Source organism: Numenius arquata, chromosome 6 (genome assembly GCF_964106895.1).
Source record: "Numenius arquata chromosome 6, bNumArq3.hap1.1, whole genome shotgun sequence".
Lineage (NCBI taxonomy): Eukaryota > Metazoa > Chordata > Aves > Charadriiformes > Scolopacidae > Numenius > Numenius arquata.
The window spans coordinates 1,190,137-1,204,783 of record NC_133581.1 but is presented as its reverse complement, the minus strand read 5'-3'; the positions used below and the strand labels follow the sequence as shown (position 1 = coordinate 1,204,783).

The window sequence follows — 14,647 nt, the reverse complement described above, 5'->3', positions numbered from 1 at the left end:
GAGAGTGGGGCAACATTCATAAATGGAAGAATCGTGGGTGTGACTCATCTGTAATGGAAGCTCTCGGGAGCTGCCCATCGGAGCCGCAGCATCCGCAGCATCCGCACCCCAGCACGGGCGAACCACAGAGCTCAACCACTTACAGTATCATCACCAGGAATTTAATATGTTTATTTGTTGATGATAAATTGATCCAGCAATTGTTATTCTTAGTCAAAGAAAAGCTTCAGCCCTCCCTGCAGTACTTTTTTTCCTTTTGTTTCTAAGCAAACAAATTACCCCCTGGAGAGCAGCAACCCTGTACAGAACTCTTTACCGAGGAGCTTGCTGCTTTGTGCAATAATAACTTCCTCCCCTTCTCAGCCCCAGAGACCGGCATTTCCCGCTCCCTCTGCCTGCTCCTGGTGTCGCTGCGCTCGGCTCCACCAAAAGGGACAACGGATTTTTTTTTTTCCCTGCAGCTGGAAATGGTTCCTGGCAGGAATAGTAGGGTTTGCTAAGGAATTCTGGAGAAGGAGCAGTAACATCATTGTGCCTTCGGGTGGGTAAAGGTGAAATTCCTACCAGGCAGCCGCATGCACTCCCACAGGGATCTCACCAGCTCCGTTTGTCCCCGTGGTTTAAATCATGGAACTGGTGGAGCTGGGCTGTGGGAAGGGGGAGCTCCTCCAGTCTGGAGCCGGAGCTGGGAGGATCCCCCTGTGCAGGGATAGCAGGGAATTTCTCCACGGCTCTCGGGGCCGGGGCAGCTGCAGGTTCCAATGCTCCCCCGCCTCCCTGGATCGCGGCGGGATGAGGGGTGTTTTACTGCTTAGTGGCAGCTCAGAGAACCCAACCACCTAAAGCCAAAGCAAGAGCTGTTCTGAGAACCATCCCTGGTGTCTTGTGGCCTCTCTTGCCCCTTAGGTCAACCCCCAAGTGTTACAAACCTGCAGTTTCCAGTGGGGACAGTCCCCGAGCTGGATCCACCGGTACCCACCTGGAACTCCTTATTACACAGAGCTGGGAAGCAGCATCCTTGAGCGCCGGTTCCCCTCCCCAGCAAAGACAGCAGAATTTAGGCAGAAATAGATTTTTAATGAACTATACAAAAAAAAAAAAGAGCCCGGTCCTTCCTTCTCCCCGCCAGCTCTGGCAGGCTCAGCAGAAGAGGTGCAGGACTTTGCGGAAGAAGTTCCTGAACTCGGCGTTGAAGACGGTGTAAATGATGGGGTTGAGGGCACTGTTGACGTAACCCAGCCAAGTGACAGTGCTGGTGACTTGCGTGGGGATGGCGCAGGACTTGCAGAGAGCCCTGGTAATGTGGACCACGAAGAAAGGTGTCCAGCAGAAGAGGAAAGCACCTGCCGAAAGGACATGAGAGAGAGAAAGCCATGGGAATGTGAAAAGAACCGCAGCCTGGGGCAAACGGGAACGGAGCCAGCTCAGAGCGCTCGGGGAGGAAGCAGCGGGTGATGAGCTGACACGCAGAGCTGGGATTATGCCCAGACAGAAAAAAAAAACCCAACTTGGAATGTCTTTCTCATGCTAAACGTTGATGAAAAGTCTATAAGTTTTCTATCATTTTGGATTCGCACTTAAGGTATCAGGAGCCACAGGTTTGCCCTGAAGAAAAGGTGGGTTTATAAACGCTGTTCCATCCCAAGGGCGGTGTTTGGTGGCACTGCTCTGGCCCTAAGGGACACTGAGATTTTCACCTTCTCCCACCAGGAGAGATGGATCCGGCAGGAAGAAGGGGAGGGCGGGTGTTAAAACGAGTCCATGTGAGGGAGAGGGAGGAGAGAAGCAAAGACTTGGCACTGGGGAGGTGGCACAAGAGAGAGGTGGCTTTTATCCCCCCCCTTCCCTCTTCCAGCAAGGAGAAAGCATGGATCTTGGGGCTGCCCAAGCCGCCCTTCCTGGGCAGTGTCTCCTGCCAGGGCAGGCGGTCGCTTCGCCAGGTTCAACCAACTCTAGTGGAGGTGTCCCTGCCCAGGGCAGGGGGGTTGGAACTGGATGATCTTTAAGGTCCCTTCCAACTCTAACCATTCTATGATTCTATGAAGTCCTTCCAGGCCAAGCCCTTCCCCAGGACCAGGTCTCCCACCCTTCCCCAGCCCTCACCTGCGGCTACTCACCCACAACGACGGGCAGCACCCGCATGGCCTTGCGCTCCCGGCCGTTGATCTTGGCCCGCTTCCGACTGTGCCCCGGGTGGGGGTAGTTGAGGTGTGGGTAGGAGACAGTCTGGATGCCATTGTTCATCGCACAGTCCCCCGGGGGGTCAGAGCGGGCGTAAGGGTTGCACTCCTCCGCCTCCAGTCCCGTCTGCCCTCGCTCCGTGAGGGTTGAGGGGTGATAGAGCCTCCTGTTGGCCCCGTAGATGCTGCCCCTGAGCTTGGCTTTCCTGGCTTCTTCCCAGCGCTTGAGTCCTTGGAACATGGCGCAGTAGAGCACCAGCATGACGGGGCAAGGGATGAAGAAGGAGCAGATGGAGGAGTACACGATGTAGTTGTCATCCTCCAGCTGACACAAGCTGGGGTCCCGGTTCGGGACGTTGTTGAGGCCAAATATGACTGGGGATGCCACGGCAAAGGCGAAAATCCAGGTGGTGGAAATAAGGATCAACTGCCGCAGGTCGATTTGTCGCCGGTTGTAGTTCAGTGGGATCGAAACCGCGATAAACCTGCCAATACAGGTGAGTCAGTCCCAGTACGGTGGTGTCACCACTGGTAACGTAACCAAAGCTGCTTGTCCCTGCCCTTCCCCCCCTTAATGTACGGACACAGCCAAGGCATGGGCTACAGCCATGCCCCCTCTCCCCCCGCCTCAGAAGAGCACCCGAAGGGACAGCTCTGGCCTCATCACACCCAGCTTGGCCACCACGAGGGCACTGATGGGACACAAAGCCGGTGATGGGGGGTTGGTAGGGCTGAACACCCTCCTTGGGTGGGTGGGATGGGATGGGACCCTTGCAAGGGCGCGTACGGACGCAGCTTGATGCCAGGACCCTGGCGCGAGGAGGAGGAAGGCACTCACCGATCCACGCTGATAGCACAGAGGTTGAAGATGGAGGCCGTGCACAGCATCACGTCCATGGTCATCAGGGCATCGCACAGCACCGTGCTGAGGGACCACACGCCTCCCTGGAACTGAAAAGATCCCCAGGGTCAGCAGGTGCCGTGTCCCACCTCCGCCTCCCCTGCCGTTTTTCATGTCCAAACTGCCCCCACGCCCCGTTTGCAGAGGAGTGACCAGTTCGTGCGTGTTACACAACGGTTCCGTTCCATCACGCGTCGCACAAGGGCAGCCTCTTGGGGCTGCCTTCAAGCTACTCTCCCATCGTCTCTTGTTCGCTCTCTCCGCAACTGCAGGCACCCGGGGCAAAGCAGCCGGCGCTGCCAGCGAGAGGACGTGACCAGACGTGTGTCGTTGGTCGCTATTGCTCGGAAGCGTCGACTCTGCTACACCGAAGATACCGGGTTGAAAATCTACGCTACTGCATCCCAGGAGAAAAAAAAAAAAACAACCAAACCAACAAAGCCAGAAAGCACCCCGAGGCTTTGCGGTTTATCAACACCAGCTTGAGGAACAGGAGCTGTGCGCTCAGCAGCACGCGGGGAACCCGGCCGATGGCAAATGGGAATGGAAGGAAAAGCTCAAGGAGCACAGAAGTAAGTCAGGATTCATTCGACCCTTCCTCAGCACATGGCACCAAACACTTCCCAGACCCTCCTGCATCCAAAGCTGATGCTCTGAACGTCGGGTTCCTTTCCTGGCACCAGGACAACTGCCTCGAGGACAAGACCAGAAATGGAATTTTTAGAAAAAAAAATCTAATTTCAGTGCAGAAAGAGAAGGTGCGTTTCTGTTTTTCCCTGAGAGTAAAAGAGGGGCTCAAATCCCCGCTCAGCTCAAGCTGAACCCCTCCAGCCGAGATCAGCCACCGAGAGGCAGAACGGCTCCCTCGCTGCCTGTATCAGGCTCCTATGAAGCTCTGTGGTCCCACCCCACCGCGTGTGGGCTGCAAGGTATGTTCTTGTAAAAAACACTCAATTCCAGGCACAACAAACCGAGCCTCTTGATTCTGCTGTAAGGATGTCTGGGGCCTGCCTGCTGCTCCTGTACGGAGCAGGGCACAAGGCGCTGGCAGGGAAGAGGGAGAGGTCGCCTGGCAAGAAATGCGACGAGCTCGGCAAGAACTGCACGAGCTCTCCCGAGGGACAGGTCTCAGCTGTCTGAGGGGCTTTTTTTTTGAATGGAGCGTGTATTTCATAGAATCGCAGAATGGTTTGGGTTGGAAGGGACCTTAAAGATCATCCAGTGCCACCCCCTGCCCTGGGCAGGGACACCTCCCACCAGAGCAGGTTGCTCCAAGCCCCCTCCAACCTGCCCTTGAACCCCTCCAGGGATGGGGCAGCCACAGCTTCCCACACAACGTGCTCCGGCCTCACCCAGCGCTGCTTCCCGGGGGGGAATATATGGATGCTAAATAGTAGGTTCTGGTTTTATTCATGCAAAACGTGGGTGACGCTCTCCACGTAACATGGGGCAGGTGCCGAAACCCCTGTCCCCACCAGGAAGAGGCAGCTCCGGGGGATTAGTGCTGGCAGTAATGATGTCACGCCCGGGATTATGATTTAGTGGAGCTGTAAAGCCAAAGCAGACTCTGAAGAAAGTGGCTATTTTTATATAGCCATCTCCTTGAGAAGGGGCCCCAGGGAATGTTTCCTCCAGCCACGGATCAGCCACCCCAAAGTGAATTTGGGAGCCGAATCATAAAAAACAGCCCTCAATTTTTTGCCAAGCTCGCTGGGATCCTGACAAATTCAGTTCAAATTATGAGAGAGAGAAAATTTGATTCTGGGCTGCAGTTTTCTAAACCCGTTTGTGATTTTGGGGAACTAATTGATTCTGAAAAGGACACGAGCTCTCGGGCTGCGGCACCTTCAGAGGACACAGCCTTTGCCGTGAGATTGGAGTTGGGCGCTCGGAAAATGCTACAAACTCTTCCCTTTCCCCACCAACCCCCAAGACTCCGACTCCAGGGAAGGTGCTGGGAGAGGACTTGCCATTCCGCCATGTTTCTGGCCTGCCCACCTTAGCAAAAATGTGCCACGATCCTCTCTGGGGGGGTGAGTGACTTTGGATTAGAGGCAATAGCTGGCTTTGCTGGGCCGTGTGATTAAGGGGTACCTAATTACAGGAGGTTGCGGAAGATTAGCCCATCAAGGTACACCGTGTAAAGCTTTAGGGATCAGAAACAGCTCAAGCTGCCTCTAAGAAGGGCTCCAGAGCGACTCCACTTCCACCGGCTTTTTTTTGTGTTCTCTGCTTTTTCAGCACGAGGCCCCTTGTTTCTCCCCAGCGGCGGGCGGTCAGCAGCGCCGGTGCTGCGGCCACAGCGAAGCGGGTGCTGGAAGGGAAGGCGTCTGCCTTAACGGAATAAAACAAAGCAGCAAATACAACCCCACCAGCCAGTCTGCCTGCTGCGGCCTCTCTGAGGCCGACGAAACTCTCTGCACAGCTCTGGCGAGGTGAGGTCGGCTGAGCGTGAGCCAGCCATGTGCCCAGGTGGCCAAGGAGGCCGGCAGCATCCTGTTCCTGTGTCAGGAACAGCGTGGTGAGTAGGACTCGGGAGGTGATGGTCACCCTGTGCCCAGCACAGCACTGGTTAGTTCCCACCTCGAGGGCTGGGTCCAGTTTTGGGCCCCTCACCACAAAAAAGACACTGAGGTGCTGGACCTGGTGAGGGGTCTGGAGCACAAGTCCTATGAGGAGAGGCTGAGGGAGCTGGGGGTGTTCAGCCTGGAGAAAAGGAGGCTGAGGGGAGACCTTCTCGCTCTCTACAACTCCCTGAAAGGAGGGGGTAGCCAGGGGGGTCGGTGTCTTCTCCCAAGTCACAGGGGATGGGACTAGAGGAAATGGCCTCAAGTTGCCCCAGGGGAGGTTCAGATTGGATATCAGGAAAAATTTTTACACGGAAAGGGTTATTGCACATTGGAATGGGCTGCCCAGGGAAGGGGTTGAGGCACCATCCCTGGAGGGATTCAAATGATGGGTTGACATGGTGCTGGGGGACATGGTTCAGTGATGGTTTTTATCAGTTAGGTTGATGGTTGGACTCAATGATCTTAAAGGTCCCTTCCAACCTGGACAATTCTATGATTCTATGAAATGAATCCACTGGAAACCTGCAGGATGGAGAAGATGGAGAAGTCCATGTGTGTGGCGGGGGGGGTCACGCTCTGCCCTTGACTTGGGGCACTGTGGCAGACAGGGAGGGTTTATAGGAAAGGGATAACGATCGCCGCGCTGGCCACAAGCCCCATCCCCTTCAAAGCCTTACTCCAGGCGCAGACCGGCTGCTTCGTTCAACCCAGCGAGGCTGGCAAGGGCAGTGCATTCCCACACAGCCACTGGGGTCTCTCACAAGACACCAGTATCTCACTGCCAACGGCACTTTGGGTTCTGGCTCAGGCACTGTGTGCAGAGGAGGAACAAATCCAGCTGCTTCTCAGGGAGAAGTTATGGAAAAGATTGCATAGGCTGGTGGGAGACAAGACTCGGCTTCCCGTCACCCTTGCAGGCTGCCTTCTGTCAGGTCGTGCTGATGTCCCTACTCCTAAGCACAGCTCATCTGTAAGAAAAAAAAAAAAAAAATAAATCTGTCTTCTTGCAAACGGGCCTGAGGCCAGAAGAACTCTGACACCTGAGGGGATGAGCCAGGACAGGGCCCAAGGTTTTAGTCTCATTTCCTACGATAACAGCTCTTGTCTCACGCTTCTGCGTGGCACCACACGGCAGCTTCATTCTTGCCAGCCCCGCAAGCAGGCTCGCTGAGAAGCAGAGCGCACAAAGAGATCCTTCGGTCTTCGGTGGTGATGGCATCCCAAATGAGACACCCAGGCAACGGCAGCCCCAGAGGAGATGCCCAGCTGGATTTCCAAACAAGCCCTCAGCGAGGCCGTGGCTCAAGCGCACGGCAGGGAGAGACGGAAAGTGCTAATCCGGAGAGGCCAGGCCTGCTGAGAAGGTTATGACACCAATCAGAAGGGTAATAATCCTCGCAAGTGGGCAAAGTCCAGCACCAGAGACAAAGAATCGTCCAAATGCCCACAAGAAGCTGACTCTGGGCTTTTTTTCACGAGCCGTGACGACTGCTGCGTTCTCCAGAAGACACAACACAGCCTGCACGGGGAGAGGAAGGAGAGGGGGGGGGACACAAGACAAAGGTGGCCTCACGTCTGCTCTAACGTCCTTTCTTGACTTAAATCATTGAGGTCGAGGTTTTTCAGAAATGACAAGCGAGTTTGATCATCCACGTGAAACACGACGAAGGCCCAAAATTCAAAGGCACTTCCCTCCCATTGTTGGTCACTGAAAATAAAGTCCTCAGCACTGGTTTCTAGTTGGTGGCCCGTGTCACCTCCCCGGTATTTTGTGCAGAGACCACGCGGCAGAGACATCAGCTCAGCCCTGGAAGAACATCTATTTCCACTACAGCTGTAAGAATCCAGGAAAAGCTAATCTTGAATACCGCTGCAGGAAGGATGCCAGGCGTTCACAGCCAGCCACAGAGAATTTGGAGGAGAGTAGAGGTCTCTCATCAGAAATCACAGAATCCCAGAATGATACGGGGTTGGAAGGGACCTCTGGAGATCATCTAGTCCAACCCCCCTGCACAAGCAGGTCCACCCAGAGCAGGTCCCACAGGACCAGGCAGATTTTGAATGTCTCCAGAGAAGGAGACTCCACCACCTCTCTGGGCAGCCTCTTCCAGGGCTTTGCCACCCTCACAGGAAAGAAGTTCCTCCTCATGTTTAGGTGGAACTTCTTATATTCAAGTTTGTGCCCGTTACCTCTTGTCCTGTCCCTGGGCACCACTGGAAAAAGACTGTCCCCATCCTCCTGACACCCACCCTTTAAGTATTTATAGGTGTTGATCAGATCCCCCCTCAGTCTTCTCTTCTCCAGTCTATAAAGACCCAAGTCCCTCAGCCTTTCCTCATCAGAGAGATGCTCCAGGCCCCTCATCATCTTTGTAGCCTTCTTCTGTCCCCTCTCCAGCACCACAGGCATCACACACACAGGAGATGCTGCAAAAAAAGAGGTCTTCTGATACCGACGCCCTGAAAGTGTTATGCAGAACAGCATCATCTCCACCAAGAAAACAGCTCGTGCTCTATCGCTTGGAGGATCTGTGAGGCAGAGCCTGTTTTGGAGAGCCCTGACCTGGAGAAGGAGCCAGGTAAACGCACAGATCTGCTAAAACTGTTTCATCTTTTTTTGTAATCAGTTACCCAGACCTCAGAAGCCAAGATGTTTCTACGAGGATGCCTTCCCTGGCCCCTGCCCCCAGTTAATAAGGACTCGATAAACTGCTGCTGTGGCTCCTGCCGTTGTCACAGCCCTTTGGCAGAGGCAGCAGTGAACACACAGACAAGCCTTTGTGGCCATGCAGCTCCCTCCCTGCAGATTTCTGGGGGGCAAAGCCATCGCAGCCCAAAGATACCTGCAGCACCTCCACGGCACCTCGTAGCTCTTGCCTTCTCACGTGTCCTCACTGCCTCAGGGGAGCCATAACCCCCACGCTCAGTGTGATCAGCACTCCAGGCAGACTCTGGTGTCTTCTCCTGGCCTCCCTCCACACAAAAGCTGGGCTTTGCTCCTGGGGAATTATCATGGACCCTTGGAAGAGCCCCAGGCCACCTCCTTCCCCTTCCTTCCCACCGTCCCTGCCTTACTGGCACTGGATTGATTGCTAGGACAGCACTGCACTCTCACCAGAAGGACAAGGCTGCTGGAGACAAGAGGTCCGCCTTCCCCATGGATTGTTACCTCTCTATCATACCGCTAAGAGCTGAGATTCCCAAGCAAGTTGGAAGACAAACGCCCTCTGCACGTCAGGGCAGCCTGCTGTGTGGTAATTAACAATTAAATAAATAACACATCTTTGTTCCGTGTTTGACCACGTTCAGTGGAAGGCGCCGGGCACATCTGCATCACCCCACTAAGATCTGGGGCACCACTGCCGGCGTACGCACCGATACCTGCCCACCGGCTCCGTCACCGCTGCGTGGCAGCTAACGAGGCAAACACTAATCCACCTCCACCCGAGCCAGCACTCCAAAGAGAATGAGCAACGAGCAGGGCACAGGAGTTCACCTGGTTTTCTTTAAAGATAGAGTACTTCTGCGAAAGAGGAACTGGCTGTAAACACTGCCCCGGCAGGAATTCACTTCACCTCCACAGTCTCCGGAGCCGATCAGTTTGGAAACAGATGCTTTAAGCCAGCGGAAAGCTCTTCCCTTCCCAGCCATAGGGTGCTTCTTGGTTACATCAGGTTGTGGAGGATCAGAACTGACGAATGACAGCAACATTTGGATTTATGGAAGGCCAGCTTCATCCCATCATTTCTGACGCTCCTTCTCGTTAAGGCTCCAAGCCTTAACTGGAGCTGCTAAGGCAGGTCAATTTGACAGGACAAATTGATGAGGAAAGAAATACGGCCTGAAGAACTCCCAGCGATGCCCAGTGAACACTGGAGAGAGATTTAGGGCAGGACTCATCTCACACAGAGAAGGCCAGTCTGTGGGGAGAGGATGTCTACAGGCATTCCTGCACGCCTGGAGAGCCACACGGCTCCGGTTCCATGGGAGGTGCTGATTTCATAGAATCACAGAATGGTTAGAGTTGGAAGGGACCTTAAAGATCATCCAGTTCCAACCCCCCTGCCCTGGGCAGGGACACCTCCACTAGAGCAGGTTGCTCAAAGCCCCATCCAGCCTGGCCTTGAACCCCTCCAGGGATGGGGCATCCACAACTTCCCTGGGCAACCTGTTCCAGTGCCTCACCACCCTCACAGTAAAGAATTTCCTCCTAATATCTAATCTAAATCTCCCCTCTTCCAATTTAAAACCATTACCCCTTGTCCTGTCACTACATTTCCTGACAAAGAGTCCCTCTCCGGCTCTCCTGTAGGCTCCTTTCAGATATTTCCTACAACACTGCCCCATTTCATAGAATCATAGAATTATTCAGGTTGGAAAAGACCCTTGGGATCATTGAGTCCAACCATCTGCCCTACTCTACAAAGTTCTTCCCTACACCATATCCCCCAACACCACATCTAAACAACTCTTAAACTCATCCAAGGATGGTAACTCAACCCCCTCCCTGGGCAGCCCGTTCCAGTGACTGATCACTCTTACTGTGAAGAGCTTCTTCCTAATGTCCAGTCTAAACCTACCCTGTTGCAACTTGAAGCCATTCCCTCTTGTTCTATCACTATTCGCTCGTGAGAAGAGACCAGCACCAACCTCTCTACGATGTCCTTTCAAGTAGTTGTAGAGAGTGATGAGGTCTCCCCTCAGCCTCCTCTTCCTCAAACTAAACAGTCCCAGCTCCCTCAATCATTCTTCATACGACTTATGCTCCAGGCCCTTCACCAGCTTCGTTGCCCTCCTCTGCACCCGCTCCAGCACCTCGATATCTCTCTTGGATTGAGGTGCTTGTATTGAGGAACTTTCCAAAGAAAGTTCTCTCGGCCAAGGACTGTCCAGTTCTATATCGGTTGCAATAGGACCACAACTGGCCAGGAGTAATGGACATCATCTCCTGCTCACCATCACAAGGCCATCACACCACCGTGATGGATGGACAGGACGGGACAGGACAGGACCAGGGGAGGTTTGCGGTGGATGGTTCCATCTCCCTGCCCTTCTGCCGAGCCCCGGTTCCAGTCAGGACTGCAGCGATTGTGAAATGGCACAGAAAAGAAAGAGCTGGGACCGCACACACCAATTTCTCCCTCGTCTCGCACCTGCTTTCAGCCGTCCTCCATCCCTGCAGGTACAAACAAGGGACATCCAGAGAGAACTAACAACACGGTTTGGCTCCCTACAGCCAAGACCTTGGAATCCTCGCCATGGACTAAGAGTTTAGCTGAGACAAGAAGTTACGCCGGCTCTTTCAGAAGCACAAAAGGAGAGTATGTGTCAACAAATGCTGCTAACGCGTCGGAATAAGCTTTCTTAACAACCAGAAATAACAGGCAAGATCAAGGCCTCTCCCACTGTGCTCAGGCTCCTGTGAACAGCAGCAAAGGATAATCCGCATCTCACAGGAAGGAATCCCATCCCCGCTGAAGCCTCTGGGATCCCTCCAGCCGTCTTCTAAAGCCCTGACTGGGAGGGATGTTTCCAAAAACCTAACACAAGGAGCCATCTCGCAGGAAAAAAAATCTCCACAAGATGACTAAGCATCTCCTGCTGGATGAAAGAAGTGGTCAGAGTTTATTGTTCTGTTCCTGCTAAATAAGAAGCCAAAAACCACACTCTCAGCCGGTTTTCAAGTTTTTCAGTTAGCCCTCAAAGTCCACCTTTACTCCATCAGGAGCTGTACTAAAGTTAAAAAAACCAACCAACCGAAAAAATCCCACACCGAGAATAAAGGTTGAACTGAACAGTCGGGGGTGTCCGTGCCACGTCTGCGGTGCCTGACTGCAACGGTGCAGGATGCAAGTTGAAATCAAGCCAGTTTGAAGCTGCAGCAGTCACAATGTTCTGCACCCCCCCCCGTCCGAGCCTCCGATTCTGATCTACAGTTTTCACTTTTGCCGCCAAGAAAAGAAAAAAAAAAAACAAAAGAGAAAAAAACCCCACAACACAAAAATTCTGTGCCCTGGCACTGACTCAGTGGCTATTCCCGCTTTTCCTTAGTGTATTTCAGAACAAAACGAGCTGCAAATCCTGCTCTAGCATATAAGAGATTATTAAAAATGAACACGGGCACTACGGGCTGAGCCCAGAGAGAAACTTCCAGGGACAAAGTGGGTCCTGCTTCAGCAAATCCCGCTGCCTGCTGGAGGAGGCAGACGGCTCCACGGTGCTGCCTTTCTCTCCCTACCCGTACAGCACCTTTGCGTGACCGGAGCGGTGCAGACCCTGGTGCCGGCTCTTTTTCCAGGGTCTCTGAAAGCCTGCCTCCTTGCAGGAGCTGCAGAAGTTGGAGGGAAAGACAATTCTGTCACACGCCACCTTTGTTCCCTGTCGTTGAATATCCCGGGTGCAGAGACAAGGAATTCCACCTCATACCTGATATTTATGAACAGCTACGGGAGTGAACACGCAAAGGTAAGGCACAAAAGGGGTTTTAAAGCCGATAGAGGGCTGAACGCCTTGTCCGAGCAGCCAGAACTTGTGGGGTGTCTGTGGTACCCAAGGAAAGCCCCGCAACGCTCATGCCCAATCAGAAGTATTTTCAGAGGTACCCCAGAGCATGTTAATCCACATTTCACATACGGCAGCAGAACTCAAGCCTGCAGGCTGGAGGAAACCACAGGGGAAACCACAGGGGAAACCACACTCGGTGTGTCTGCCCACAGGGTCGGGAACTGGAGGCACGGAGACTCAACAGAAAGAGCAAGAAAAGGGAATTCCAATTAGCGAGAAGTAACTGTGAAGAATCGTGAAGACAGAGGTTCTCTAACCACCAAAACTGAGTTAACAAGGGACGAGCAAACCCACTCACAACAAACAGAAGGGGTGGGGGGCTCCTCTCAGTGGGGTGGAAGGAGAGCAGGGAATCGAACGCTCCTGTTCTTCACCAGCTCTTCTTATGGGTCCCCAGATGAACCTGTCCTTCCAGAATACCTCCGTCCCAGAGAGGTCACAATGTCCTGCAAAATCCGAGGACCAGGTAGAGAGGCTAAAAGCATCCTAAGCTCTAATCCGCCGCCTGCGGTGTTTAAGAAAGTACAGGCCCACCCCAGCCAGGCGCTGAGCGGCAGCCCTGGGAGAGGAGGGGAGATGCTAAAGCCTGAACACCGTGGTGTGCTCTTGTACCAGCCTTCAGGGACGGGAACACCATCCCGTCCCACGCACGGGGCCAGCCCCTGTCACTCCCTGAGGAAGCACTAAAGCCACCACCTTACAAATCATGTGGCTACCAGAAAATGCAGGTTTGTCTGGCACCGCCATCGCCCCCCAGCCCCCAGCTTGGCTGGGGCTGCTCACTCTGCACAAGGTCGCATCCCGGCTCTCCCCACATCTGGAACGAAGAGGACCCCTCTTTCTTCCACACCACCAGCTACCCCAAGGGCAGGTGCAAAACAACTGCTATTTTGGCCGGTGGGTGCCTTCATCCAGTTGAGCTGGTGCTAACGGGCGGGCTCTAACGAGCCTCCTCACCCCAGTCCAACAAATCCCCCCCCCGATCCCCCTGCATTATCAGTCCCCTGGCACTGAGTATTTCCCCGATGGAGAGAGGCAGACAGAGATGCAAAACCCTTCAGCCTCAGGAGCTGCTGTTTTGCTTTCCCTCAGCTGTCACAGTCTCGGAGGTGAACAGGTTTTGGAGGTGAACGGAAAGCCTGACCCAAAGTCCCCCGAGGTGGCCCCCCCCATGACCACCACCGCACGCAGGGTCAGGCCTGTGTGAGCCAGAGAACCTGCCGGGAGGAGCCCCTCAGCAACCCCACCAAAGCCACCTGGATGTAGGGTGACCAAATCCCACCTAGCTCCCTAAAAAGCCAGCTTCCCCTCCTCAGCTCGACATGGAAACCCGTCTCCTGGCTAAAGATCTCCCTTATCCCCAAAGCCCGCAGGCGGAGCGCAGCGCAGGAGCTCTCTACCCTTCTCTAACCATTTGCCGATGGCAACCTGGGGAGCGTGCGGGGCAGGGGCTCCCCGGAGCTGCCGGCCCGGCCCGGGGCAGACACCCCGGTGCATCCTCTCCCCTCGGTGCCTTCGCAGCTCGGCGGACGACGGGGGAGCCCGCGAACTTGCCCTAAACCGGCCGCCGCTTCCATCGCTCGCGGTCCTGCGGGGGTTTGGTGCCGCCGGGGGCTCGGAGGGAAGAGCCGCGACGGTTTGAAAGCGGCCCCGGCATCCCTGCAGGGAGCGGGGGGAAACCGGGCTGGAGGGCAGGGGCTGCCCCGGGCGGGGGTGGTTGGTGGTGGCGGTGGTCAGCGGCGGGGACACCCCCGAACCGGAGGGATAAAGCCGGAGAAGGGCTTTAAACCCTCGGCACTTGGTCTCTCGCCGATCCCACCCCGCAGCCCTGGAGCTTTCAGGATCCCCGGGCACAAGAGCCACAAGCCCCGGTCCCACCGGTGCCCCGGCAGCCTCCCCCCCCGGGCAGCCTCACCTCGGAGTAGACGTAGAGGGGCAGGACGAGGAGGGCGAGCAGGAGGTCGGCGACGGCCAGGCTGACGATGAAGTAGTTGGTGGTGGTCTTCAGCGCCCGCTCCGTGCAGACGCTGAGGCACACCAGCCCGTTGCCGCCCACGATGAGGAGGATGAGGACGATGCCCAGCACCAGGGCGGCGACGTTGTGACCCCCCGCCGGGGGCGGCGGCGGCGGCGGAGCGGTGCCGTTGCAGGGCGCGGGCCCGGCGCTGCCGTTCCCCATGGCCCCCCCCCCGGCGCCGCTGCCCCGGCAGCCCGGAGCATGGGAGCTCCCCGGCCGCCGCCGCCCGCCTCAGCCCCGCGGCCAGGCTCCGGCAGCGGCCCCGCCGGCCCCAAACTTTCCGCCGAGCGGGGGGGGGAGGAGGAGCCGCCTCCTCCTCCTCCTCCTCCGCCCGCCCCGCCCGCCGGTGGCCCCCGCGGCTCCAACTGGGTCACCGAGCGGCTTATGGGGGGGGGCAGGCTGCCGGTGTCCCGGC

At 55.5% G+C, this 14,647-nt stretch overlaps 1 protein-coding gene across 1 annotated transcript; it reads right to left on the bottom strand.

Moving 5' to 3' along the window:
- Positions 1 to 1,140: 1,140 nt before the first annotated feature.
- On the bottom strand, positions 1,141 to 14,394 carry DRD4 (dopamine receptor D4). Its single transcript, XM_074149428.1, has 4 exons — positions 14,131 to 14,394; positions 3,019 to 3,131; positions 2,118 to 2,665; positions 1,141 to 1,343 (listed from the first exon to the last, which is right to left on the bottom strand). Exons 1-4 carry the CDS (start codon positions 14,392 to 14,394, stop codon positions 1,141 to 1,143), a joined length of 1,128 nt encoding a protein of 375 aa, XP_074005529.1.
- Between the last annotated feature and the right edge of the window lie 253 nt (positions 14,395 to 14,647).

Coding starts and splice junctions, on each gene's coding strand:
- DRD4 (XM_074149428.1), bottom strand. CDS start 14,394: ATGGGGAACGGCAGCGCCGGGCCCGCGCCCTGCAACGGCACCGCTCCG. Junction 2,666..3,018: donor TGTGCTATCAGCGTGGATCG/GTGAGTGCCTTC, acceptor CTGTATTGGCAG/GTTTATCGCGGTTTCGATCC. Junction 1,344..2,117: donor GGTGCTGCCCGTCGTTGTGG/GTGAGTAGCCGC, acceptor TCCTTTCGGCAG/GTGCTTTCCTCTTCTGCTGG.